This window comes from Spea bombifrons, chromosome 2, assembly GCF_027358695.1.
Source record: "Spea bombifrons isolate aSpeBom1 chromosome 2, aSpeBom1.2.pri, whole genome shotgun sequence".
Classification (NCBI taxonomy): Eukaryota; Metazoa; Chordata; class Amphibia; order Anura; family Pelobatidae; genus Spea; species Spea bombifrons.
This window is the reverse complement of record NC_071088.1, coordinates 90,298,170-90,326,019: the sequence shown is the minus strand read 5'-3', so window position 1 is coordinate 90,326,019 and position 27,850 is coordinate 90,298,170. Positions and strand designations below refer to the sequence as shown.

At 39.5% G+C, this 27,850-nt stretch overlaps 1 protein-coding gene across 1 annotated transcript; it reads right to left on the bottom strand.

Moving 5' to 3' along the window:
- On the bottom strand, window positions 1-26,631 carry MRPS9 (mitochondrial ribosomal protein S9). The gene is made up of 11 exons (XM_053455138.1): window positions 26,504-26,631; window positions 23,239-23,418; window positions 16,025-16,087; window positions 15,669-15,699; window positions 14,819-14,898; window positions 6,010-6,095; window positions 5,747-5,822; window positions 3,623-3,791; window positions 2,662-2,770; window positions 536-705; window positions 1-192 (listed from the first exon to the last, which is right to left on the bottom strand). Exons 1-11 carry the CDS (start codon window positions 26,600-26,602, stop codon window positions 101-103), a joined length of 1,155 nt encoding a protein of 384 aa, XP_053311113.1. The 5' UTR covers window positions 26,603-26,631; the 3' UTR covers window positions 1-100.
- Between the last annotated feature and the right edge of the window lie 1,219 nt (window positions 26,632-27,850).

Below are 27,850 nucleotides of genomic sequence, written 5' to 3'. Positions count from 1 at the left end.
CTGAGTTAATACATTTTATTATATAAAAAAATCTCTAGCATATGCACACTATGGTACAAGCCACACACGTGGCTTCTGTTGCAATGGATCGGCAGTAGCCTTAACGTTTTTTCCATGTAAACTTCCTGCGGGCTCCTTCTTGGCCAGGTTTCTTTCGCTCTTTAACACGAGGATCCACGGTGAGCAGCCCAGCTGAAAAAAGCAAGAAACCCAAATCAGACAAGAGTCCCCACTTGTTATTTCCCATCATGTTAACCACCAAAAAGGTACCCTTCTTATTAAAAGAAAAACATTAAAAAAAAAATAATAATCATCCATGGGTCCCTTGTTCAACCCCCTTACAGTAGATGACAATTGCAGCTTAGAAAATAGAAACAAAAATGAGAAACAGTAAAACAAAATCTGTTTTAATTCCCATTTATTTAATATGATGTTAATATTCACACTTTAAGTCACACTAAGGAGGAATAAGGAGTCACAGAAGTCATCCTATAATTGGTAAAGACAGCTGATTAGCCCTTAAAGTGAGACTTACCTTGCCTCATCGCCTCCATTTCATTCTCAGATACAAAGCTGAGCAGGGCCCTAGAAACGGCCAATCGTATGGCTCCAGCCTGTGATGACCTCCCGCCACCGGTCACCGTACACTCCAAATCATGCATTCCTAGCCGGTCAAGGAACTGGAAAGGGAACATTAACTGTTCTCTGAAAAAAATTCAAGAAAATAATTTAAAAAAAAAAGTGGGTGTAATAAATTATGACCTCCTGACTATATCAATTCTTAACTGTACTGGCACACCTCTGGTGCTGAAATTGTTTTGTGTTTTTTTTTTTTTAAATACAAAGAACCCCACAGAAAATGTATCTTTGGTATCAAAACTCGTAATATGGCCAAACACCAACCATCATGTTTCCACAACAGGCAGCAGCAAAGAACAAAATCCCTATTTACTTTTTTATTGAAATATGGTTACCCACACATTGGGAACGCCAATTTTCTCTGAGATTTAAATAAAAAAACAAAACAAAACATGCTTTGTAGATATGTGTAATATCAAGTTACCTTTAACAAATTCACAACAATAGGGAGCTTGTAAATTACCATTTGCAGTCACAGGAACGCATGCTGCTCACTTTTCTATATGTAACTGCAGGCTTCACATGAGATTATTAAGCAGACACAGTGGGCATTAACTTAACACATACTGCACTTATCCTCCCACCTAATGTGCCATAAAAAGATTTAAATAGACAAAAATGAATCACTTGCACACAGCCGATGTGCTCCCACATTTGGCACTTAGCTTGCCTCCTACTGGAAAACATGCGCATTTTACAGAAGCTCACTAGATATAGCAGGAAAGCTTGTTAACCATATCCATAGCTAGACATGAAATATATTCACGGGGATCCTTCATGAATTTATATCTTGCGTTTTCTACCTTTAAATTAATTGTAGTGACTTTTTAGTGGATTGTTTCGCCTTTCAGACTTTCATGCTGGTCAGTCTCACAATAACAATATATATAACATATAGATCAATAAGGATATGACAAAAAATAGTCATTTTAATATTATGGGTTAGGTTCATTAAATAAAGATTTCGTAGACAGACACGGCACACTCTAGATTGTAAGCTCATTTGATCAGGGCCCTTCTCACCTCTCTCTGTAAGTCAAATTGTTATATTATATACTACTTGTTATGTCATGTCTACCCGGAATATGATGGCGCTATTTAAAACAATAATATTTATACTAGTTAATGTAGACATGCTGCCACCATACTCAGCACAGCCTGCAGCGATTTTTTTTTTTGAAGACCGACCACAATTTTACAGCAGCAGTAAAGAGGTGTGAATTTCAGCATTACAAAGTGTTACCTATGCAAGAAAAAAAATCATAATAATAATCATGGCTAACCTGAAGAAAAAAAAAAAACAAAAACCTGGTGACATTACTCTCTTGCCCAGTAGGGGGTGCTGCAAAGACAAAAATGGATTTCTGATGAATCCTGCAGCAATAGCTTGTACAAGTGTCATTAAAAGCTGAAGGGACCAGATCGCAATCCAAAATAGATGGATTTACTGTAAACTGGAAAGCCTTGCTCCAAAATGTTAGGTTTTTTTTTATGTTTGTTTTTTTTTTTTTTTAATGCACGTCCTTTTTGCAGGCACTCCAATACATTTTGAGTATTCATTGTTGTATTCATTAGCTATAATAGTTAGAAGATGAAACAATAGTAGATAAATGTGCATAATGCCTACACAATGCATGGAGTCCTTGACCACTTATAATGCACTGTAAAGTCAGGGAGATTTTAGCTCATCTTCAACCTCACTGTTTAGTCACCATCACCTGTGTTGTTTTATCTTTCTAATTGTTGTTCAGATCTATCTTTTTGCCAAACTACATCTATTTTTAATGTATAATTTACTATATATGCTGCTAATTTGTCATGGAAGGAATTAAAACACAGAGGAAGTGTTTCTTGAAAAAATACAAACCAATAATAGAAGCTTAATATCCATCATTCCTCAGCCAAAGGTGCTTTTGCTCCAAAGAAAGCCAGCAGATTTTGTATGCCCGTTATGCACTTGGCAGCCTTTAGGAGATCTGATATAACCATACACATGAAGCGCCGTGATTGTGATCTTTGTACCTGTCTTGGAGCACTGTAAAATATTCTGAGTAATTGGTTCCATTAACGGTTATTCTTCCTTTTCCATTGTCACGAAGTACAACTGCGGCACGGGATGTTTTCCTCTTACCTGAAGGGGGACGTATACAATTAGTAAACCAGAACATGCCGTCATTAGATAATGCGAGTGTGACACAGTGAAGCTTTACACACCGCAATGCGGACAGAACCTTTCCAACCCCCTTATGTCACTATGCATTACGAAGGGTCAACACTTGCTGTAGAAAAGGCCCAGGAGGCCCTGTGTAACGTATAGTGAAATCAGTGTGATTTCTTGAATGCCAATTAACCACACATTATTAAGGGCTAGCTTAGCCTTTCTGGTATGAGAAATTAAATTAGGGAACCTAGTTTATCCCGCCTGATGTCACCTGCAAACCCCTGCTTTTAGTTAATAGACTCCTGTATTTTAAGTAAGTTGCCAAACCCTACAACTCCAGTATGTTAAATTATTTTTATCCCTCTAGTTCTACTAATTTACTGTTGAGAATGACATACCAAGTCTAGCTTTTGATATAGAACATTCACCACTATAGTTAAATAAAGTGTAGACATTTGGTGACTCAAGATATGAATGCTCATCAATAAATTCACTGGCCACCACTGAACTGCATGAGAAAAGGTAAGACTTCCGTATATGTGGGTTGTATAATAAATTAGCTTTATGTTGTATTTCTACAGTAAACCAAAACAGAAAAGAAAAAGGAGAAAAAAAAAACCTGACACGGTGACTTGATTCCTGTAAGTATTTTGTAATGGCTTGATGAGACCTGCTGTTTCTAGTTGCTGGGCTGTAAACATTCCTTGTTGAAAGCCTATAATTTCTGATACATACATTAGTGAGAGTAGATCAGGCATTATGCGTCCCCGCTGATGGTCTCTTATCCGAGCGGGTTAGCACAGAAAGCGCTGTCGTGATTACCTTCCCCTGTGCTGAATGCCACCCCGCTCTCATCATACTGCAGGGGAGTGACCACCTGCTTCTTAGACTGAACTTCATGCCTCTTGCGGAATGACATCACGTATTGCTCCTCAGTGCTGCAGTACGGCTCACTCAGCATACGTTCCATCATCTGTATGAAGCGCAGGTACTGGAGACAAACAGAGTCACAAGGAGAAGTTACCACCGATCAACATGCTATAACTCCTGTCGTGGTTTTAGCTGGCTGAGCTTTATGTGACTTGCAGTCTACAGCCATGGCACTACCAGCTACAGAAAGAAGTACAGATGAGCTCACTGAAAGCTGTGCCATGTAGGTGCCTCGAAAGGCGTCACCATACCAAACGAACGTTCTACCTTTTATTCATGACACCCAAGGCACTTTCCTAACCTGTTCTTTAAACAGAGTCAGCTGTGCATTAACCCTTAAGGAATATAAAGTAAAAAGGTATGGAAGTTAAAGGTGCACTCCCACTGGAACTCTAAGAATTTCTGCAGGGATATTAAAGCAAGAAAATGTTAAGATTATAAAAATGTGTGTTTTTTTTTTTTACTACTTTTGCATGGATTTTCAGAGGAAGTGATCTCTAATGCCAGGTTAGTTCCATTGGCTTGTTCAAGGCAGGTGAAGCCCGCATCACGGTGTGACAGTTCCCTGTTGATATGCTATCAGTATAAATCCTTACAGGAGAACATAAATAATCTAGAGGGCCATGGAACCGTTCAACCAGATCTGATAGATTGTGTAAGCTCAGAGGAGGCAGCCCTTCATCTCCTTTAATACACAATAAGCATAATATTCTATATTGTTAATTTCCACTTTATTGCTAATTTCTACTCTCCCCTCATAATAGCAGTAGGGAGTTTGCAGGTGCTTTATAAATAAAATGAATATTAATGTAGTGTGCCAATTTTTCTTACGGTAAAAACTTTCCAAAGCTTATTTGGTATTGTCATATACTGCTATGTCATTAAAACCAGTAGGGCCATGGATCCCTGTGTGATCAGCACAGACTGAACTGGAGGCGGAAAAAAAAAGTTTCTCCCACTGAAAAATAAATAAAAACTAAAAACTTTACTACTGTAAAGTAAAAAAATAAGAAACTAAATCACTACCCCCTAATAGTATTACAAATATGTAATGTTGGGTAATACGTAAAGCATGTATGTGGTTCTCTTGAACATATGTAATCAGGAGATGTTGCTAAATGTAAATTTGGGTCATTGTTCAGCTATGGCACCTACAACATAGAATAAATTTTAGACAAACTAAAGAAAAGAAAAGAAAAAAGGAAAAAGATTGTCCATTTTAGTATAGTTTGTTTTATCTGTTTTCACAAATTATTGTTTCAGGTATTTCTATGACTTTAAAAGAAAGCACTACTTATGTATAATTGGTGCAGGTTCATCATATATGGAAAGGGGAATCATGGTTACTACAAACATTTGGTTAAAATGTCCTTAGGTCATGAAAATCCAGGGACTGAAGGGGTGAAATTCTTTTGTGATCTACCATCTCAGCCGGAAGGCTGTTCCACTTATTAACCACCTCTTTCGTGAAGTAAGACTTCCCTTAGATTACATCTAATTGTTTAACCCTCTAGTTTTAGAACACGTCTTAATATTTCTGCTCCTTTCCGATCACAGAACATGTACTATAAACCAAGAGCAACAAAAGCATGAATGTCTTGATTGGCACAAGTAATGGCTGAGAAGAATAAAAAATTAAGAGACTTCCAGCCTGTGTTATTATGTTTGTGTATTTTACCCCGACTACTGCAGAGTTTAAAATATACATTACAGTAGAACAGCTCCAGGGAAGTTACCTAAAAGACATGTTACTGTGAATAGTTGTGCAGTGAAGGTAAGGTATGTAATATATATATTGTATATACAACGTTTATGTTTTAGACCAAGACTGGAGCTAGAATAGAATTGTCTTCAATAAAAGAAAACAAGCAAAGCTTTTTAGTGAAGTAGCATTCTTCTTAAAACTCTAATGGCCCAGAAACCATTAGATTCAGATGATGCTCTCCCTTATCTATTCCGAAATGTCTCAATATCCCAAAATGGAAACCTGCAGCGTTGAAGAAAATAATTACTTACGTCTTGGTCGGACACCTTTTCCACGAGCATTTCCTCCAATTCTTCTTTAATAATCCATCTACTGCCAATCAGGTCTCTGTTCAAAATCAAACACGCAGATTTAAGTAGTCCCAAAATATCAAGGCAATTTGAGATGCATCACTCAGAAATACACGCATTTTTGTAATTATACATTTTAAATCAGAACAAATTTTAGGTCCAACAAAAAACACTGGTTTTGTCTGAACAAACAACATACACATTCGAACACTCCCAAAACTTACATCTGTTTCGTATCTTGGGAAAATAAACCTTTATTTCTTAGTTGATATTCATGTAGCTGAATTGACAGGAGCTTTCCATACGTTTCCTGTTGAAAGACAGAATAAGTTGGTAAAAAATAGAGACCACCAGAGCAGTAACCATAAATATCTGAACATCTCATTTATTAAGAGGCACTACAGCATGGAATTCATCAGCCCAAAATAATTTAAAATGTAATTCCTGGCATTTTCGGCAATGCGATGCTTTGAAAAGGACACCCACATATTACGGACAGAGCAAATTTATTAAAGGTCTCATACACTCACCAAAATAAACTGCCGTAATTCAGGTGAAAATTACTACCATGGGGTGGCCAAACAAGCAATAAAGCTTCCTTTTTCTCTCTTTTGAAGGGCTGCCTGAAAGCTAGCTCTCTTTTAACCCTTTAAATTCTGCAGGGGTGCGGAATACATTGCATGTAATAATAATCTGTGATCTAGAGGCAGAAATTGATGTACTATGTGTACACTTCTTCTGTTCTATTGGCAGGGAAAGCCCGACGCACAGTTTGACTCCTGCACCGCAGAATGACAGTAGTGCCCTCATGTGGTCACACCAAAGCAGTGATCCATTTAAAGTTAAATCCTGGTGGATGTCGTTCATAAAAGACAAAAGAATAGGCGGTCAACCAAAATTGTGATACCTATGGTAAAAGTCTAACTGTCCATCAAGGTGTTCCAGTGCCAGATGCATGGAAACTGTCTTGCAGAAGGTCTGCTTAGCGACGATTTATGAAATTCTTACCTAATCAATGCCCACACCGATATATGGATGCATTAAGCATATAGCCGTTACTTATAAATCTAACAGAACACTTGGAATACACACTATCAAACCCGAAATAACACCTAATCATCTGTGCGGTCCGTAAAGAAATATACGTGCACAAAATAGTCACAAGAATATGACTGTAGTAAACCAAAGGTAGTTTATTGCATATTTTTAAGATTTCTTTCCAATTACTGGATCATGAGCAAACAAGACGCCAGCAGTGAAAGTCATTGCATCAAAGACATCATTGGCTATCACGATATACCCACCATAACTACCACACATCTCTGATGCAAAGAACAACAAAGCTAAATGAAGAACGTTCATGTCAAAGCCGATATGCCCATCTCGACTCTGTTGTGTTTTTAGTGAACTGAAACTTAAATAGACCTTATAAAATTGTAGTTTTATATAAAATGTTACCAATTGCTAAAACATTGGGTTAAAGGATTTAAGGCACAAACCTAAAATAGGGATGTGTCACAATCGACAGAGTTCAGTTTAGATGGAAGTGTTCATTTCAGAACAATATGGCCAAAACTCAAGTTTCTCATGTGGGATGGGCAGCGTTGGCCCTTCATAACTTACATTTTGCATCCCAGCGCAGACACTATTCAGTTAGATACTAGTTAGTTATAGCTATTATCATCTATAGTGTCCCATCTCATCAAAAGGCATTTTCCAGAGTAGAGTCCGGAACATTCTTTTGAGACGTGTTGTATAGCCCTCTGGCAATATACTAGTGATTTCCCATTTTTTTCTCTCTCAATATAAAATAATTACTTCTCACCATGAAACAAAAGATTGCGGAATAATTTGATTTCCAGCTGTGTTAATTGCAGTGCTGAGTTTATTATACATAATTCATGACAAACATACACGTACACACCTAGGGCCATCTCTAATGTTAATATGGTCCCCGGATAGACTCTTTGTGAACCCCTGGAACAAGCCCCTCGACCTGACGGAACCGAGATGCAAATTGCATGTGTGCGCCATGACATCCTCCACCGCAACATATACACAGAAATAGAACATAAACTAATTTATACATATATATATTGACCATATAAAACTCTCAGCCAAGCATGGGCAACTTTGGACACTCCAAATATGTACACGAGTTTCAACCCAACCAAAACAAGGACGACAAAACAATGACTATCCCTTCGTATGTGCTGGGTGACGGCTACACATGCAAGCCACAGGGCTGCTAATCATTTCAGGACTGTCCGGACGTTAGGTATAAGGATGAAGGATGTATTGCACGCAGGTGATCTATGGCGACATATTGAAGGAGGAACACTTATGGTCACAGCTGCCACACATTACTACAGCATTGCTTATTTCAGAGATGAAATGGGGAACGTAGATCAGTGCCCTTTTACTCTGCAGCCGCCAGCCCTGTTGACACCCAGGCATCAACTCAATACACAAGGAATACAGGAATCATATTGCCCCCCTAAAACATCAGTAAATAACTGACATATATTGAACAGCACTGTGGAATATGCTGCAGTTCTCAAATCTATATATAGAGAAATGGATTTAAGTACACGAGATCTGTGCAGCACAGATCCTTCTGCTGTTACTTTTTGCTATCAATCTATTATGTCTTACTCAGCAGTTAAAGATACCTTTTTACTTGTTTACAACAACCGAACAGAGCTGCCAAGTCCGATGATCCATTTCAAATCTAAATATTACATAACAGAACCAACAAAAACACAAGTGCGGGTAAGATTGCGTGTGTACACACAGGCAGTTTTTGTTAACGTCTGGACATTTTTTTAGTCGTTGCCCATGGTTAATGTGACAGTCATACAACCTTTATAGCTTATGTAGACATGCATGGATACTCAGCTCCAGCGCATGATTGAGTAAGATTTCCAAAGGTTCCAATGAAACATGCATTGCGCACTTGATGTCCCATTGATTTTGATAGGTATGCTTTTCCATCTTGTTAACCTCATTCAGATGCTTTTTTATTGTGTGTGTGTGAACAGACAGTAGGTGTAAATTATGAATTATTCAGGACATGATCAAGCCATAGATTATTGCTACGTTAGTTGGTACCAGCCAGGTATGCCTATTTAAAGGGCAACCCCTAGCATTATTTTCTGTATGCGACATATTGCACCAAGCACTATATGCCAAGTAGATTTTCTTACTTGAAGCAGAAGAGCGAGATACAATTTGCAATGGGGGTTCCTTTGCTCCATTCTTTCACATTTCATGGCTGGAATTCAAGGGATGGTACTAGAAAGAGCTGGCATTGGAAGCACTGTAGGTGTAGCTAGAATACTGACACAAACCAAACAAAAAAAAGACTTGAGAACAACTCAACTGAGAACAGACAGGTGCTTAAATAGCACGTCCTAGCATGCATTCCGGGTTTTAGGGATGTTTGACACCATTTGTGCCATAGTTACGTTATTAGACCGCAGCCTATGTGAAGCAATCTATGAAGTGTTCCAGCATCCAAGAAGCACTATATTCATAAACAATAAACAGTATATGATGAGGGGTAGGCGAGAATTGCACCAAACACAGGAATAAGACAATTCCTGGGAGTTCATCTTTAATTTTAAAATGTCTACGAGTTTGTAGATTTAGTTCGGACATAATCCTGATGTTCTGTTCAAATATAAACTACTTAAAAAGACTCATTGTAGGATGATGCCTGCCCTTCTTGCTGAAAACAATATTAGTGATATGCATTTTATTTACACCAAGTCATTATGTCTCCAAGTAAAGTTTACACCTTCCATCTAAGTTCATCCAGAGCCGAAAACATGACTTCATGAAAACAAAACAAAAAGATGGAAAAATGTCTAGTTAAATCAATTGTTAATCGCATGTATTCTACCAGGCTCCCAAAAATTATGGAATGCAAATAAACCTCCACGTATATTTTTTGAAAAAAGAAAAAGTGTGTGTGTAAATACATATATATTTAATTTTTTTTCACCGCCTCATTTTCATTTTGTGGGTTGTAGTAATTTATAGAAGCGGTGAGCTTCAGAGGGAAAAATTACACCAAACTTTGGTACTTTGTTTTTACTGTTTCGATGCATTAGGCAATGAAACATGCAATCCTGATGTATGAAAGCTGTTGCCAAAACCAAATATTCTTTAATAAAAAAAATGACCACGGTGGATGCATACGAAAGAGTAGCATTGTACTGTATGTAGGTACTGTTCACTATAGGCGATTTGAATCTTCATTTACTTAGAAATGCGTGACATACAGCATCTAAAGGGACTGGGGGTTAAATAGTTTTCAAACACCAACACCACAAATAAAAGCTGTGAGTACGTTGAAATGTGTAATTTCTTTATTATGATGGAATGCAACAAACATCTTGCCCTTGGGTTGCTCTGTTTCAGCCAAAACAAATGCAAATGGCCCGTAGGATGACAGCTGTTTGATAAGGCCCCGACAAGTCCTGCGTGCTAGACTTCTTCATATTTTTTTTTTCTTTTGCCGTGAAACTCGGGTTGAAAGGCAGCAGGCAGGAAGAGAATTAATGTAGCATACAGTCTAAAGGCAATGCTACAACCGTGATTAAGTAGAAAAGTTAAAAGGCACAGATTTTCCACAGCCTCGCTGCGTGCAACCCATCCGTGTAACGAGTTGACAGGCCTAGCGCGTCCTCTCTATCATCCGCTCAGACAGCTAAAACGCAGCACTGCATCCTTTTTTTTTTTTTGAGGAAATTTGCGTCTGCACCATGAAGTGTTGTACATTATTTCTTAGCACGGCGGGGGGGCCCCCGAGTCCATATGGAACCTTCACAAATATTGCCACAGATCAAACCGGCGGCATCTCCAGGCAAATTTGACATACCTATTTAAATGAACAGCAGGGGTCTTGCAGCTGCCGGAGGCTGAGCAGGAGAGAAAACCTCCGTGGAAAGTGCGCCGCGGCTCCATTACTCAGCAAAGGCACACTCTGCATTTATCAGAGGTTTTATTTCTGCCAGGGCATGGAAACTCATTTGCTCAAGGTCAATGAGAACAGAGCTAAGCATAAAACATATTACACACACTCACATTTAAAAGGATGTGTGTAATCAGTGTGAAGGAGGAGGGGATTTACAGAAAACAATACCTCACATATAAAAGTCATTTTTTGTAAACAATAACTTTCTCGTAATACAGAATCAATGTGCGCCCGATTTATTGATTTTTGGCAGCATCCAACTTAACTTTAAGTTAAAATAGCAGCACAGCCTCTAGAGTTCCTTAAGTGGCAGACGGGGACCCTTTGAAGCACCCAGGGTTGCCTAACCTTTTCTCTTTCTGTAATCTTCCAGGCTATTCTATCAACAGCACAGCTAGAGGATAGTCCCGCATGTTGGGCGGCAGAAAGTGAGTGCCAGCCCTTCGTGTTAGAACTCTGCAAATGTTATACTTAAACAGATTAGCATATAGGGATTCTAGTTTCTTATGACACCTCTATATATTTCTCTCAAAATAATAATCTTGATGATTAGACCGTTAGACTGCCCCTGCTTAGTGTACACATGTAAAGCCATATCTAAAATAAATGACACTATGCCATAGCAGCTGCCCTCTACTATCCATATACTCTCTTGGTTTTGCACTCCAGAATTTAGCGAGGACCATTTAGTCAGGTGGCTATTTGCAGCGTTCCGTCACTGACCCAGAAAACACGCATAAACATTAGTCTCACCATCCGGACAAATCACCAGGAGACCAGATTGGATTAGCCCTGCCACTCAACATAGAAAATTTAGCTTTTGCAGCTTTAGGAGATAGCCTGTTTTTACTTTTTTTTTTTAAAACATAGGTTTTTGGACAATGCAGAATTCTGTCACTTTCGGTACACAGCTACGCTTTGCGTGCCAATAAAGGCTGGAGACCTTCCTCTAATGCCGTCTCTGTCAGCTGGTTAAAAGAGCTTCTGGCTGTGCAAAGGCAAACGGGATGACGGGTATACAAAAAAAAATCACAATGTAAAACATTAAGAGAATGGTACACTGCAAACCTCATTAACTTGGAAGGGACCGTTAGCTTTCCAAACACAAAACAAAATCTGACACTAATGCTTTGGATTCATTTAAAATATATATATATATTTTAAAAGAACAGCTTTTAGGCAATAGCATCTTCTGCTCCTGACTGCCTTCCTTGCCACGCACATGCAGTCATTTATTCTGCCCCCAATAACCTCTGTTCCCTGGAATGACCACTTCATTTTAACCGCCTCTCGAGCAATATTAACACTTGCAGGCTACAACGCACAAATCTGCATGTGATTCCAACACACAAAGCTCAACTTGCTAAGAATAAAACAAGTAATAGACAAATACACAGCTATCCAAATACCAACGATATTTCTTCAGAGGCGGCAAACCGAATTCGTCATGTTGTCATACAATCCACTGCTGCATTAACCTTTCTTCAGGTTCACTATTAGATTGAGTAGTCTCCCTTTTTGTCTTAAACAGAGTAAGCGGTCATGTAATTAGGTTTGCCCCTACAATAGATTATTGGATGCTTTTACAGAGTTTTAACTAGCTAACAGCCCAGCCGTTCAGGGGCATGCTAGATACAAGAGACACCCAGCTAGGTCACCCAAGCCATGTTAGTGGCAGCAGTTTGCACTGAAGGTAATCGCTTGGCTCGTGAAAGAAAAGAGTTGTGTAAACTGCACTGTAGAAAGGAGAGGGGAAGACAAGAAGAGGGTAGGAGAGAGGGAGAGGTGAGAGAAGGTGATGGCAATCTAGAGAAAGGTGAGGAGAGGGTGAGTGAGAGTGTGTGTGTGTGTGTATGTATAAGTCTCTGGTGGTAACATATGTGTTAGTGTCAGGGTATGGTGTCAGGGGAGAGCCTTGGGTTAGTGCCCAGGAGAGAGAATGTGTGTATTTATGTGTAAATATGTGGTATTAGAGACAGTGTGTGTGTGTGTGTGTGTGTGGTATTAGAGCAAGTAAGTCTGTGTGTTTACAGTAAGGGGAATGAGCCAAAGAAATACTAAATCCAGGCACCACTAACCCTAGGTCCCCCTACAGCCACTTGTAACATGTACAAATTTAATCATTATTGGAGTTTATTTAGTGTATATAACTGTTTATAGATTAAAATAAGCAATACTTCTGTATTAAAAAGCCACCTTACGTGCATACTACGAGGAGAGATACCTTAACTTGGTGTATAAGTACTCTTGTTAATGCACTCGTTGGCTTAGGCAGCCTTTGCAAGGCTTTGTTAGGGAGTGAGAAGAAGGGAGATATCCTCAGGACAGCAAATTGATCAGATTAGGTTGGACCTGCCAAAAGCTGCAGGTATTCATGTCTTCTGTGTGGTTAATGTTTAGCTGCCTTAAATTTAGTTATGCTAAAAATACAGCAATGCAAGACACCCCCTCCATCAAAAAGGACTAGCCCATAATTAACTCCGTTATTTAATGTTATTAGAAAATTATATTACATACATACACATTATTTTTATTCTTTATCAATAAAGCTTTTTAATCCATAGATATTTGTGTATATATATATATATATATATATATATATATATACACACATATATATACACACACACACACACAAATAAATATCTATGGATTAAAAAGCTTTATTGATAAAGAATAAAAATTAAAACGTCAAGTGCCCCAGAGGAGTTTACGCGATCAAGACAAACTCACATTACAGATGTAAAGTAAATATCTCTGAAGAATGGATCCTTCCACCTTGACTGTGCAAGACTCTGCTTTTAGATGACTACGAATACTAAATCCTGCTGGATCACACCATATGGGCACAAACATTGGCTGCAGATGAGAACAGTGCTCAAGACTCAATTCTAAAATCAGTACATGATCCAGAGGGCGTGTTCATTTTATACATAGTGGGCAGCATGGGATTAACCGTGGCAAGTGTGCTTGCCAAAGAGCGACATTGCCCAAATGTGACACAGACAGGCATTTAGGAATTTCTGGAAACACAGATGGCGTAGGTTAACCATTTGGCTCATTGCACACACGCTGCTTAAGCCAAATCAATATAAGTTTCATTTTCCCTACAGTCTCTTAGATGCACAACAACTCACAGTTCCAAGCCGTCTTAAGTACCCTGCATATTTTAGGATTATTAAAAGAGTTAACCAAACAAGCTTAGAGAGAGAGTGTGATATTCATATTATTAATAATATAAAAGTGGACCGCACCAACAAATTACTAAATGCTGCTATGGCATCAAGCCTTTGCACTACTCAGTCCCCCGTCCTTGCAAAAATGTGACAGGGGCAAAATATTCTATTAACAGATTTCTGTGCGGGGTTTGGACATTCGCAAGAAACAGGTGTTATATTTTTAAATTATACTTTATTTTTCTCCAATTAAATTTTCTATTGAGCAGAATAAATGACTTGAAACTTTTACAAGTATATGCAAGAAACGTGTTTAAGCGATATTGGTGCTGACTAGTTCGGAAATTAAACACTTGGTCAATTAATTGGGACCATTTTCGTATCGTTAACCAGATCTACTCACTGCCCTATGCCAGTTCTTTAAGGAGATTGAGGCCCAATCAAAATGTAACGAGGCATCTTGTCAAGGAGATGCAGTTAAGCAAATATAGTCTGTGTTATAGGGGGTTATTAGTAGGCCCCAATTCCATTTTTAATGTACTCTGGAGAATGTTTTGTGGCATGCAAATCTGAATATACTTTCATGTTTCATTGGGCATCTGTATTTTTCCTCCTCCTCTCCCCGCTTCTACTGTAGAAAGAAGTGTACTTAAATAGAGCGCAGTTGCTTGTATATGATAGCGTGATCATGAGTTACAACCTGTGTGTGGGCAGCATACTTAAGTTCCAAACACACAGAATTGCATCTTACTCCTGACATCACCCTGAATTTCGTTTCTTCGTGATGTTGGAAGAGAAACAGAGGCTGTGTTGGGAAAATTCCAGATCCCTGGCTTACAGCTCACAATATTTATCATACAGAACAAGGGTACTCACGTGCATTAATGAGTAATACGATTGCTTGCCAGTGTAAAAGAGAAAATGGAGCGGCCGCCCATCTTCACCCCATTGGATTGCTGAAAAAAAGAAAGAAATGAAATTCATATTAGACATGTCTACTAATCAAAAACGGCCAATAGTCTTTCGCAACACATGCCAAGGGTTATTTCCAGTTTCAAGAGGCCAGAAAGGGGAATGGGGGGGGGGACTCGCTATTGTTTTCACAGCTTAGTGTGAAAGGTGTACCTATCCCACTGTGGGAGTTGTCTCCTCATTTTGGCCAAGGATGATGGGATTAGTTGACCACCAAAGCTAATGGGACAAAGGCAGGTCACAACAGATATCGTGGGATTCAACTACTGATTCAGTTATGATTCAGAAAAGTGCAGTAAACCAAAAACCGCTTCTGAATTAAACTCAAGCTCGTTACAACTGGACGATTTACATCATGTTAAATTACCCTTTGAGTATTACAATAGGTCTTGTTAGAATTTAATATACCTTTACGGCGTCCCATCCTAATCCTAGGATGATTTTTATATACAGTACCAAGTCATAGTAACACATTCTGCTGCTTCAGGTTAAACGAAAAAGATTTAAAATGCTTCATAAAACGCAGCTATACGTCTGTAGTAGTCCAAGTTTCCCTCTTTTGAAGGGGTAGTCCCTCATTTGGTCCTAAATCTGCTCTGCCCCTCTTTTCTATTATCTCAAAATACATGCTGGAGAAAAATAGGCAAAAAATAAGTCCTTAAGGTGTTACATTTCATGACAAATGTATCTGGAAGAGGTGTTAAGCTGCCCCTGCATAATGTATACTTCGAGCAATCATAATGTAAGTGCTTACCTCTGCGCTTGGGAAATATTTCCTCTGGATGCTGTAGAAAGAGAGTAGGCATACCTTAATTGGTGGAACTCTGGAAAAGCTTTGTTAACATTTAAACATATGGAGCATAATCTATCCCCTGCATTTGCCACTTTACCCCCCCCCCCAGCTCTTTGTACTTTAGTATGCATTCTTGGTGAAACTGAATGGGAAAATAAACTATCCCTTTAAGCTTTTAAACTTCCATTTGATCCAATTAAACCTGTGTCGCATGTTACAATTGATACAGTTTTGTGACTCCTAAAGAATCCATTTAGAACAAAAGTTTAACTTTCTAATGACCTTCAATTAAGACAAGTCTACATGCAGTGGATTACCTTCATTGTTGGACGAGCTTTCTTCTCAAACAGGCCAGAAGGGAAAAGGTAAGCAATGGATTTCTGGAACAGAGGAGACACGTTACCTAATCAGTGTTACTTGACAATAATAGTGACAGCGCAAAGCATTTAGTCATATAGTGTTATTATATTCAGCAGCAGAGTGGTCAATAAGTTATTCCAACTGGTGACAGATGTGTAACTCTTGAGGTCCAAGCGAAGGCACAGAGGAGAGGACAACGCAAATACATATCATGCTGTGACATGTTAAACATAGAATACATTTTTAGCCATTATCTTTACTTTGATAGCCTGGTTTCCCCATCATCATGGCCATTAATACAATGAGCAGATAACTGCTGGGCCACCATACACATACAACTAATAAAGTCCTCTTCAACTGTCCTCTCTCCATGAAATCACCACGTATTCATAGTTTTCTAATTGGTCTAAGGCTGTATTTCGGGTTTTCATACGAACATTGACTTAAAACTCTGTTTTCTCTAGTCACATCTTGATACCGTTTATGTAGCCAAAATGAAGTTACATAAGCTTTAGGGACCTCAGAGGGCTCTTCTTTAAATACTTCTACTCCTAGTAGAGCAAACAGTGCATTTGCAGCCATAAGTCAAAGGCTAGAGTAACCAACACGTTAAAGCAACATGCAGAACCAAAGCCAGAGAGGGAAACATGGAACCCAGATTCCTACGAAAACACGTGAAGCAGAACACATTAAAGCTGGATTAACACCATACACGTTTATGTTATAACGTACACAACGCACTGTGATTCAAGCACAGCCACTGGCAGAAATGCTCAGCCATACAATGAGTGATGGGCTGATAATACCCAACATTGTCCAAAGCCCCACCACTATATACATGCAGCTACATCAACACAGGTGACCTAGCGTATCTTTAGGGATCTAAACCAGAGGACTACACAACACTCTTCAGGGCTGTAAAATATCAGGATTAAGGAGTACAATTAGAGCTGTAATTAATATCAGTATCACTTGCTTGCACTGCTTTATCATAACGTTAAGAGGGTGTAGGGCGTAAAGGCACGCACGCCAGAGACATTGGCCACGTTCTTAACAAATAGCACACTGCATTTTCTAAAACATTTAGGAGAAATATATTCATCTTTGTGTGCACCAAAGTATTGTAATACAATGTGTCTCAACCCATAGCACTCAATGGGTTAAACAGGCACAAAGTCAAAAAATACTTTTTTTTTTAAATTGTTTTATTTGGCTCGCAAATTACAAACAGCTGTTTTAATCCATTACAGGACTCTTGAGGATATTAAGTACGTTAAGTACCCGTTAGGACCACATAGCTGGGTGAAGAGCCCAGATTCAAACTTTCGAATATGTATCTAAATGAACAAAAAAAGCTTAGGCAGCATAAAGTCTGTGTGTAAGTATTACTAGACTTGTGAAAATGACCCAATAGATTCAGTTTTGCTATTCGATCCATACACCACGTATTCATGGGACAGGAATACTACGTCCATGTTTAATCCATGGTTCCTAATGTTGAAATGGTTAATCTTCATTTCTGGGTTTTTTTGTACCCCTTCAGATCTTTTATTTTGCTGTTTCTCCAACGTAACATCCAGTTATAAATGATACCACATTAGTGGATCACATACATAGCATTTGCAGATATATAGGCATACGATTCCCTTTTGCACGTTTTGGTGTCATTACATACGTGTTGCCATAGTTTGCACGAGATACCGTATTGGCTCGGATATAGGCCGCCCCCGTATATAGGCCGCACCCTAAAAGTTTGGTGCTTTTTTAAAGAAAAAGTTTTTTTTCTTTAAAAAAGCACCAAAAAAAAACATGCTGCCACTCTGTCCCCCCCCGAGATATGCTACCACTGTCCTCCTCCCCCCCGAGATATGCTGCCACTGTCCTCCTCCCTCCCCGAGATATGCTACCACTGTCCTCCTCCCTCCCCGAGATATGCTACCACTGTCCTCCCCCCCCGATATGCTACCACTGTCCTCCCCCCCCCCGATATGCTATCACTGTCCTCCTCCCCCCCGATATGCTACCACTGTCCTCCTCCCCCCCCCGATATGCTACCACTGTCCTCCCCCCCCCCGATATGCTACCACTGTCCTCCTCCTCCCCCCCCTCCTCGACTTACCGGAGCAGACTCCCGGGTGCCTTGCGGGGCCGGCGAGGGACATCTACGCAATACGCGTATGCAACTTCCGGTACCGGTACCGGAAGTTGCATACGCGTATTGCGTAGATGTCTCCCGCCGGCCCCGCAAGACACCCGGGAGTCTGCTCCGGTAAGTCGGGGGTGGGCAGAGGTAAAACGCTTAGACAACCTCCCGTGCCGGCACCCCCCCCCCCCGTGGGAAGTGCTGGCACGGGAGGCTGTCTGAGCGTATCGGGGAGTAGGATACGGGTCCCCTGCACCGCTGCGGGGGATCTGTATCCTAACCCCGCTGCCTGCCCGGCGCCCGGGACTGCATGTCCCGGGCGTCGGGCGCTAGACCCCGAATATAGGCCGCACCCCCACTTTAAAAACTTAAAGTGGGGGAAAAAAGTGCGGCCTATATTCGAGCCAATACGGTATATTGCACGGTTCGGTACCATTCTTAATGGACCCATTTTTGTTTTAGGTTGGGTGGTTGTCTGAAGTTGTCCCTCTAGCGTAGGGTTATATGTAGCCACATTTAATTTTAAACATACAGTCAGCTTTTTATCGTTCTTTAGAATTATATCACTAGCAAGGTATAAAATGACGGTTAATTTACAAATTGGGGAGCTTTGCATGGAATAAGTTCTAATTTCTCAGGACTTGTATGAGACATTATAGGCACTTGTAAAATATTGTTTGTGCTTTGATTTTATAAGAGCAGAATTGCTACCAGGTTTAATCGCTTTGTTCAGATTCATTTACTGCTGTTTGCTACTAAAATAAAGGATACCCCCCCCATGGCCTGGAGAACATTTTTTCTCTCTATTTGGACAAGGTCCAAATACATCGATATATAATATACTGATTTACGATAATGACTTTTAGAATAAAGAATTTGGCATTGACAGATATGTGGCAAGCATAATTCAATCATACCCAAAAGGAAATTATGGATTAATTACACAGCAGTAAAAGACGACAATTACAAATTTGCGATTATCTTCTCTTACGGAAGTTACCAACTCTGGACGCGCAAATAAATCAATGTCGGCAGCGCATTTGTTTTTCCATGCCCTCATCATTAGAGGAACGTGCAAGAAATAACTTATTGTGCATTATGCCAAATTAAGGAAAAAATAAAATATATAAAAAACGTGATTTGAAAAGGAAAATTTATTATCTAATGTGCACAAGCAAACATGACTCCCCCTCATCCAAACTCTCCAATAAAGTATTTTTAAAAGGCATTCTAAGCTGCTTAAGAGACTAGATCATGTGACTCGGAAAAGTGCATCAATTCAATACTCCAGAAAATGTTTCATATAAATATAGAAAATACCGCTATATTTTCTTAATGCCTCAATTGTCTAAATGTGACAAGAAAAGAAGTGGTAACATCATAAAATCATCTGTACATTATGGGTGTTCATAAAGGTAGGGCTCGACAAATCCCAGGTGTGGGGACCTGACACAACATCCCCCTGCTGCCTGATCGCTCCATGAGAGCGACAGGGCAACGTTAACCCCTTCAATGCCACGATCACGGCATTTAGGGGTTAATTCCCATTTTGTAAGGGGCTCTGCTGCTGGTGGTCTGCCTGGAAGCCCAGGCAGACCAGCAACAGCAAAAACCAGCCCCCACAAGCCCTTTGATGATTCCTATAGACATGGAAGCCTACAGCAGTCATCAGAGACTCCCCCCTGCAATGGCTGGTCTATAGACTAGCAATTGCTTCCCAGCTGCCAGAGGCAGCTTCAGGGACAGGGGAGAGGGTTCTTTGGTCTCCACATGAGGGTTCTTTGGTCTCCACAACACCCCCCTGCTGCCTGATCGCTCCATGAGAGCGACAGTGCAGCATTAACCCCTTCAATTCCACAATTGTGTATAACACATTCGTGGCATTGCAGGGGTTAACATTTGTCCCCACAAGCTTGTGGGGACTAAATATCAGTCAATGCTGTGTTCCAATGGAACATCAGCATTGAAAGCGTTAAAAAATATATATAAAAAAAAAAAACAACAAAAAACAGCACTGACCTGAAAGTCCAGGGTGCTTCCAGGTCAAATGCTGTGAGTTTAGTAAGTGGGCTGATGATGATCAGATCACTCCTAACCAACTGTTAGTTTAAAAAAAACTCTTGGCTCCTAACTTTTTTAGCTGGCGCCTCACAACAAATTTGTCAAGCCCTGTCATAAAGGTATACATGGTATTTAATCTCATAACTACACGTCAAACTATGAATATGGTTGTCATTCGCCCCCAGTATTCTGCAATGCCAGGGAATTGACCAATTCATTCAAACAATGCAAATCAAGGTAAAACCTTTCAATTAGCATTCTTCCAAATTACAAAAACAGTATAAGTACTTCAAGAGGAGTTGCCGCTCCAGAACAGCAGCAGAACACCTCCTGCATACTCATACTTGATGCTGATTGGATGTTTGAAGCAGCCAATTAGTGACAGGAAAGAACTCCGTTTGAAATCCGGTTTGTCCATGCACACGGTTCTGCCTAGAGTGCAAGCAAGCATGCTGGAGCTGGCTCACAGCAAGTATATCAAGTGTCCGAAGGTGCGCGTAGCTAAACGCATCTCCTGCATGGCAACTGGCTTTGGGCGAAAAAGGAGGCAAATCTATATAGTGGTACTCTGTAAAATTAACCAGGGACCATTCATCTATCATATAAACCAAAGTGCATACAATGGCTGGAGTGAATGCTTAAGGGCAACCAATCAGGGGAGATTTTTATCCTTTGATCATTAACCCCTTCATTAGCAATTTCTTTAGTGCCCCAATTACTGTACTGTACAGTACTGTCGAGATTCCACTTTCCAGTGTTTGATGTACCCACATTAAACATTTAAAACTACAGAATCCTACAAAACTTACAAAAATCTTACATCCACCAGCACATAATATACTTCCGGCCAGTCAGCTCCAGCGCTACGGGGTCTATGCGTACTTGCACTGCAAGCAAAACCACTGTCATCAATGGAAGCGTTTTCCTACTTCAAGCAGCCAATCAGTGGCAAGAATAAGCAGCCCACGGGAGAGAAGGGCATCTGCGGTGATGCATCTTCCTCCTCGGATAAGTCTTGTTGTTTGGAAGAATGCATATTAAAGTACTCGCATAAAATTTTATATGCCTTCTTCTACATGTGGGGCTTCAAAATAGCATGAGATAATTGACACAAGAGCTGTAAATAATAACATAGGAAGGAGTAAGCCACAGAAATTGCCACTAGGTGTTTCAATCGCCTTACGCTACCAAGACGTATCCTGAAAGGAAAGGGTTAAAGAAGGCTTTCATCTGAATAGTGCAATGTATGGTCTGGGAAAAGCACTGGGTCAGGCCTGCTATCTCTATTAATTAGCTATCCCAGCTGGGCAGTGGGTAGGCAGCTGTTAAAGTGATCAATGACTTACCTAAATGCCATCTCGACTGATTCGCTTATAAATTACCAGTAAGTGAGACTAATGTACAGGTGCTAATTTATTTAAACTGTTCTCTTCACTTGTACGTAGCGTTAGAATCCGCATCTGGCACCTAATGTTAGCTGTCAGTTGTACTTAGCCATGCCTGTTCTAATGACTCTGTTCATTAGAAATGAGCACAAATTATGAAATATTGTGAAAAATGATATGGCAAATGGAATGGACACAGCAAATCAATTAGAGAAATTTCCTGCAGAATGCTCGCTCCTAGAGGGAGGAGAGCACGCAGCTTTCTGAACACGAGCGGAAATAACAATTAAAAAGCAATTGACGAGAACTTGGCAGCATTATTTATCAATCCACGCGCATTGCGGTGCTAGACTCGTGTCGGCAGGTTGAAACGGGACTAAACCTTTCCTGGTGTTTACCGTCTGTATTCTGCAGATATCAAAATGAGAAAGCACTCTGAAACTTTACATCTGGAACAGAGAAGTAACCCAAAGCAGTCTCTGTTTCGCAGATATCCGATTGTTGGTCTAATCCGGTAGGTTACCCCACAGAACAGAATATTTTTTTTATACATAATATGTATATGTAACTACATTGCTATCTAAACCAGCCTTAACCACAAGTACTGTCGCTATTCTTTGTTCTGTGTCTATACTGTATAGCCCGTCTTGCAGAACACTCATACTTATAGTAACAGCAACAAAACATTGTGATATACAACGGCCCACAACATGCTTATCATGAAAGCTTATTGATAACCCATAATGCTACAGTGTTTTAATTCAGAATAGATATATAGATAGCCTGTATCCATAGTAAAATTGTGTTGCTGTAAGAAGGGAGAGTCAAAGGCAAAACCTTTATCGAAAAAAATGCCACAAAAATCGGAGCGGTTTAGCGGGTTGGTTATCTTGGCCCCATGCGGCAAATACCGTTGCATTTTTTGTTTGTAGCTTGTCACGAGCATAAGTTTCTATCATTTTGGTATAATGCAGCTACAAGTCATTACGTAGCATTTTTGTGTTATGCATAATTTCTTTTAAAATGATGCATTACCCTAAAAAACCCATGTTCACTGCCACAAATAACGGTGCGCTATGCAGCTAAATGAACATTAGAGACGGACCTCCTACAGACACAGAGGTCTCATTAATTCATAGGACCGGAAAGCCTAAAAGAAAGTTGAAGATCGCTCTGCTACTATAATGCATTGTAATATATAGCATCCCCCTGCTTTTCAACAAAGTTGTCATTTCCCTCGTAAAAACTGGAGATGGTTATAGGAAAAAAAGTGTCATTACAACCGTCCCCCAGTGACCGGCAAGACCTTACAGCAAACAGCACATTCTTCAAGTCATGGAACACACACGGTACAAGAAAATAATATGACAATCCAGTGATGTACTATTAGCTCCAACAAAACCAATAACAGCCACGATACAACGCTAACATATCTGCTGAGAGCGCAGAGCCATGTATCCTACCCTGTAACGACAGTTTGATTAAAATTCACTAGAAAACTGGGATAGTCACACCAGAGTTAAGAGCTTTCGATACGACGCTCCGCACTAAATTACTTCTCCAGCACGGCAGCTATACTTACATCAATATCCTCTTGGGTAAACGTCTCTGGATCCTCTCCCATCATGTTGGCTAAATGTCTCTTTCCGATGTTGAACTCTTCAATCTGGTTTTTAATAAAAGCCTCTGTGTACTTTTCACGTCCCGGGGCTGCAACATTTTTTCTCTGTAGCGCAGGGCTGGTATGTATTAGCCGAGAAGCCTACGCCAAAAAAGTAAATAAATTATAAATCAGAGAAATGTTTTTAATCAACTTTCGACATAAAGAGAATATTTTTGTGCAAACACTGCTGGGTCTTCTGAGTTCACCTGCAACGTCTTCGAAGGTGATGCAATGAACTATAAATATGCTTTCATTAAGATGAACCCCTAAAAACAAAGCCAACCATTTCACTGTAAATAACAATCTCACAAAAAACAAACAATTTCTTCATATTTACGCCAAACCAAAGTAATTAAAACTAAACCATTTTCTTAAAGGCCTTAACCGAAATTCAATAAACAAGGCTGCACATACACCAAGACTGCAAGCAAAGGACATGTATAATATATTGCAAATAAACAATACAGAGGTCAAAAAGATACACATTTCAACAAGTATGCAGACTTTTGAAGGGTAAAGCGATCTAGCTTATTAGTGAATTTGTTTTAAATACAACAAGGGGGGTGTCTGACATCACAGTTAATGATTCCTGCATGCAAGAAATGATTCCTTCGTGCTGGCCAGCTTTTCTTAGATCATCAAGCTGTGACTTACACCTTTTTTTATATTGTGGGAAGTCAAGGAAGCGAGCAGCTATCTAATGCCAAAAATGAAACAAAACAGAAAAACGTTCTTCTATCGCACGCAGAGATACTGCTGATCAGTCTTTGGCCGAGGCATCAGTCGTTAATGAAAGTCTTATGAGTATAGTTAAGCCCGTTATACTGCCCCCTGGGGACGGGAAAGAGGGCTGCCCATTGACTTAGCCCTTCCAATGCTGCCGTGTGAAAGTTATGTAGTTGGCATTCTGAGCCTACTTTGCCAACCACATATGGTGCACATTGTTGGCACGCTAAAGGTTAATCGCTAAAAGAAGAGAACCACTGACTATACAATACTAAAGTGCCTTCTTCAGGCATAGCTGGCAACACCGTCGTTTCTCACTCTGATGCTGCACTGTCATTCCCAGAATATTCTCATCGCCTTAAAAGAGGGATCTAATTGTCAAACATGTGAAATGGGGCAAGACGACAAATTCAGCAAAAAGTATACCAAGAAGGAAATAAATGGAAAAACATTAAAACTATTGTTAGAGGCTCTAGGCTTATTGACCCTAACGTCAGCCAAAATCATTTCGTAAAGCAGTCTAATTTGTTCAAAGTACCAGAACGCCAAGGAATTCCGACCAGTACAGACAGATTTTATCAGTGTAGTATTTGTTGGTAGTTTATCACAGTTTTTTCCGTGTTGATAAAAGGTATATTGTTTACAGTATTAGCCATAGAAAGATAACAAATTTGGTAAATACACTCATTTGCCGACGTATGATGAATTGCAAGCTTTCAAGACAAGTTTGGTCTCTTCTACAGGCATATTATAAATGTAAATAGGTATAATGTGCCAGAAGAAGAGAACTAGATACCCTTAAAAGCTTACATTCGATTATACTTCCGTTAGGGAATAATGTACCATCCAACCGTGTCTTTTATGGACCTTGCTTTGTGTACCACTATATGCACAAAAGTATTGCGACACACACCTCTTAATTATTGAAGAAACACTCCAAAATCTTGTGGAAAGCCTTCTCAGGAGAGTGGAAGCTGTTATAGCTGCAAAGCGGGGGAACAACTGTATATTAATGTCTATGTATTTAGAATGCAATGTCTTAAAAGTCCCTGTTGGTGTAATGGTCAGGTGTCCCAATACTTTCGTCAATATAGTGTATGTAATATTGAGGGGAACAATGCAGACAGATCTGCAGACAGGTATGAACTTCACCCAAATGTCTTACTGGTGCAGCAGCCACCAGAAACAATGTAACTTAGAAGCAAGTCTTAAAAACTGATGGAATCAAGTGGCTCAACAAATGGTTCACACACAGCCTGCTAAAATCCAGTCGAGTCCTATCCAGTAGTAGGATCCAGAATCCACTTGCGAACACCGATCGTGAGTTGAAATGCAAGGGTAAACGAAAGAGATGGACAACTAAGACTCAATGCCGTAACCGATGCCACTTTTCCCAAGCCAGAATTGCTTGCCTGCCTTTCAAGTGCACATCACTAGTCTAAAAAGCTAAATGTCTTGTCACGAAACTCCAGACAAGCGTAACCAAACTGTTTGTCTCTGACACTAGCACCAGACAAGCAGTTCAATTAATTTCTAATTCTGATACTTGTGCTTAAGCTGGCGCATGGGCCACCTCATTTTCATATACGTGCTGTTTTAGACACACGCGTTAAGATCAGCTACTGTTCAGAAATGAAGCAGTCTAGACTGGAACCATGGGTAAGGAATGAAAAGGCGATAAAACGTGTCTTGTATGTGATGACATAAGTCATCTTACATATTCAGCTCATACCGATACCTGCATACTCACCTAGACAAACTATTAAAGAGACACCACAACCACGATATGCACATATATTTTGTACATTTTCCTAATATAACAGAACGGACGATTACTAGATGTATAAAAACTGTACTATTCCACTGTGACAGGGCTACTCCACCAAACAAAACCCAACTATGCTGCGAGGAAACAATCTCCGCATTCCACGATTATATAAAACACAGACTACACAAAATATAAACTGAAATCTCTTGTATGTCACACAAATAAACCGGTTTATTCTGTCCTCGGAAGATTTTAAACTAAAGCATTGTTCGGTGGCAACAGTAGTGACCAACCTGCCGACCTACAATGCGTAGTGATGTTTGTGAGCGAAAACAAGAGGCGCCCTATATAGTTTGAGTTAGGGGAATGTTTAACACTTGCTATATTCTTTGTTCCAGCAAAAGCCAAACAATTATCACATGGGTAGATCGGGGAATATCCTTAACGCATGCAGTATGTGCAATAACATACATATTGTTATAGTAATGTGCTAATTTGAGTGAAACGTGGGTAGAAAGGCCTTTTCACTCTACATACAGTGAGTGGCAGTTTAAATGCCTGACATTACTGCTTTCCTATTCTGCAGGGAGCACTTCCACTTCATTCATTACTTATCATATACAGGCCACTTAAATGCATGACCAAGAACACCACTCTCTCCCAGAAGCCGCGCCTGCGTCTTGTTCTTACCTCGCTGCAGGCCCCGATGGTTATCACCGGTTTCCATGTACATAATCCCACCGCACGCAACAAACCTCCGAGCCCAGGGCTCCGACATACAGCAGCCATGCTTAGCGGTGAAAGGTCAGGAGGATGACAACCCGGACGTGGAAGCGTAAGTGGGCGGGGCGTATAGCGTCCATTGAAAAATATAGAGGGGTTTCAGATTGCGCACGACTACTTCCGGTACACTGTGTCATTCTAAACGGAAGTTATTGTTAAATGGTTAATGCTGCGGCTTTCGTAGAAGGCAGACAGGGAAAGGTGACATTCGGTCGGACAATAAAAGAAAATTCTAATGACGGTGTTAGGGGACTAAAATAAAGAAGGACTAATAAACACAAATTAGAATCCAAATAGTAAACGATAACTTACACGTTTTATTTGTATCTTTCATACAGATGTATAGAAAATATGCGTCTCATTGTATACATAATTTAATACATTATTTTTGAGATTCCAACAAAAAGTTCGGTTGAGTAGGAACAAGTCCATATTGTTTCGTGATGCACTACTCTGCTGAGTATGTTGGCGCCATACAAATCAATTCATTATGTGCACAGCAGCAGATTGTATTTGGTGGGATGAAAAAATAAGTATCCATATTAAAGATTCTTAATTGAAACATAAGTATTGATCTGAGCCTGTCGCTTGTTCTATTATTATAGAACGGATTATATTTTATTTGAATTTGGTCTGCATGCCAAAAATATATATATTACTATTTTACTAATTAAACCACTTTTCTACAAATAACATTTTTTATCTTTATGAGTTTTTCGGTTAAAGACACTGATGATGATTTAACAATTGCTGCAAATATATTTACAGTAATTCGGTTTTCTAATTTCACTCTCATACACCAAGCCATTTTACATACGCCTCTTTTAAGTGTGCTAGACATGTATATTGCACACTAATGAGAACATAATTGGCCATGTCTGTTGATAATTTTGTATATGTATTAACTACTACGATATACAATAGTAAAATTGCTGGAGAAACATGGCATTCACAGGAATAACATTTTAATATTGCCTACATTTACAAGCATGGATTTGTAAAGTTGTGTTTGTGCTATTTAAATATATATATATATATATATATATATATATTATGCATAGTAAGTCCATTTTTACTGAATTCTCTTTGCTCCTATATCCATATATATATATATATATATTTATATATATATATATATTTATATATATATATATATAAATAACGGTATAAAATATAATTTAATCACAAACAGTCTATTTCTATTAATTTGATGTTTATAGCTACCAAGCCACACCAAAAGCTGTAAATGAGTGG

Coding starts and splice junctions, on each gene's coding strand:
- MRPS9 (XM_053455138.1), bottom strand. CDS start 26,602: ATGGCTGCTGTATGTCGGAGCCCTGGGCTCGGAGGTTTGTTGCGTGCG. Junction 16,088..23,238: donor TTACCCAAGAGGATATTGAT/GTAAGTATAGCT, acceptor CCTCTGTTCCAG/AAATCCATTGCTTACCTTTT. Junction 14,899..15,668: donor AATATTTCCCAAGCGCAGAG/GTAAGCACTTAC, acceptor TCTTTTTTTCAG/CAATCCAATGGGGTGAAGAT.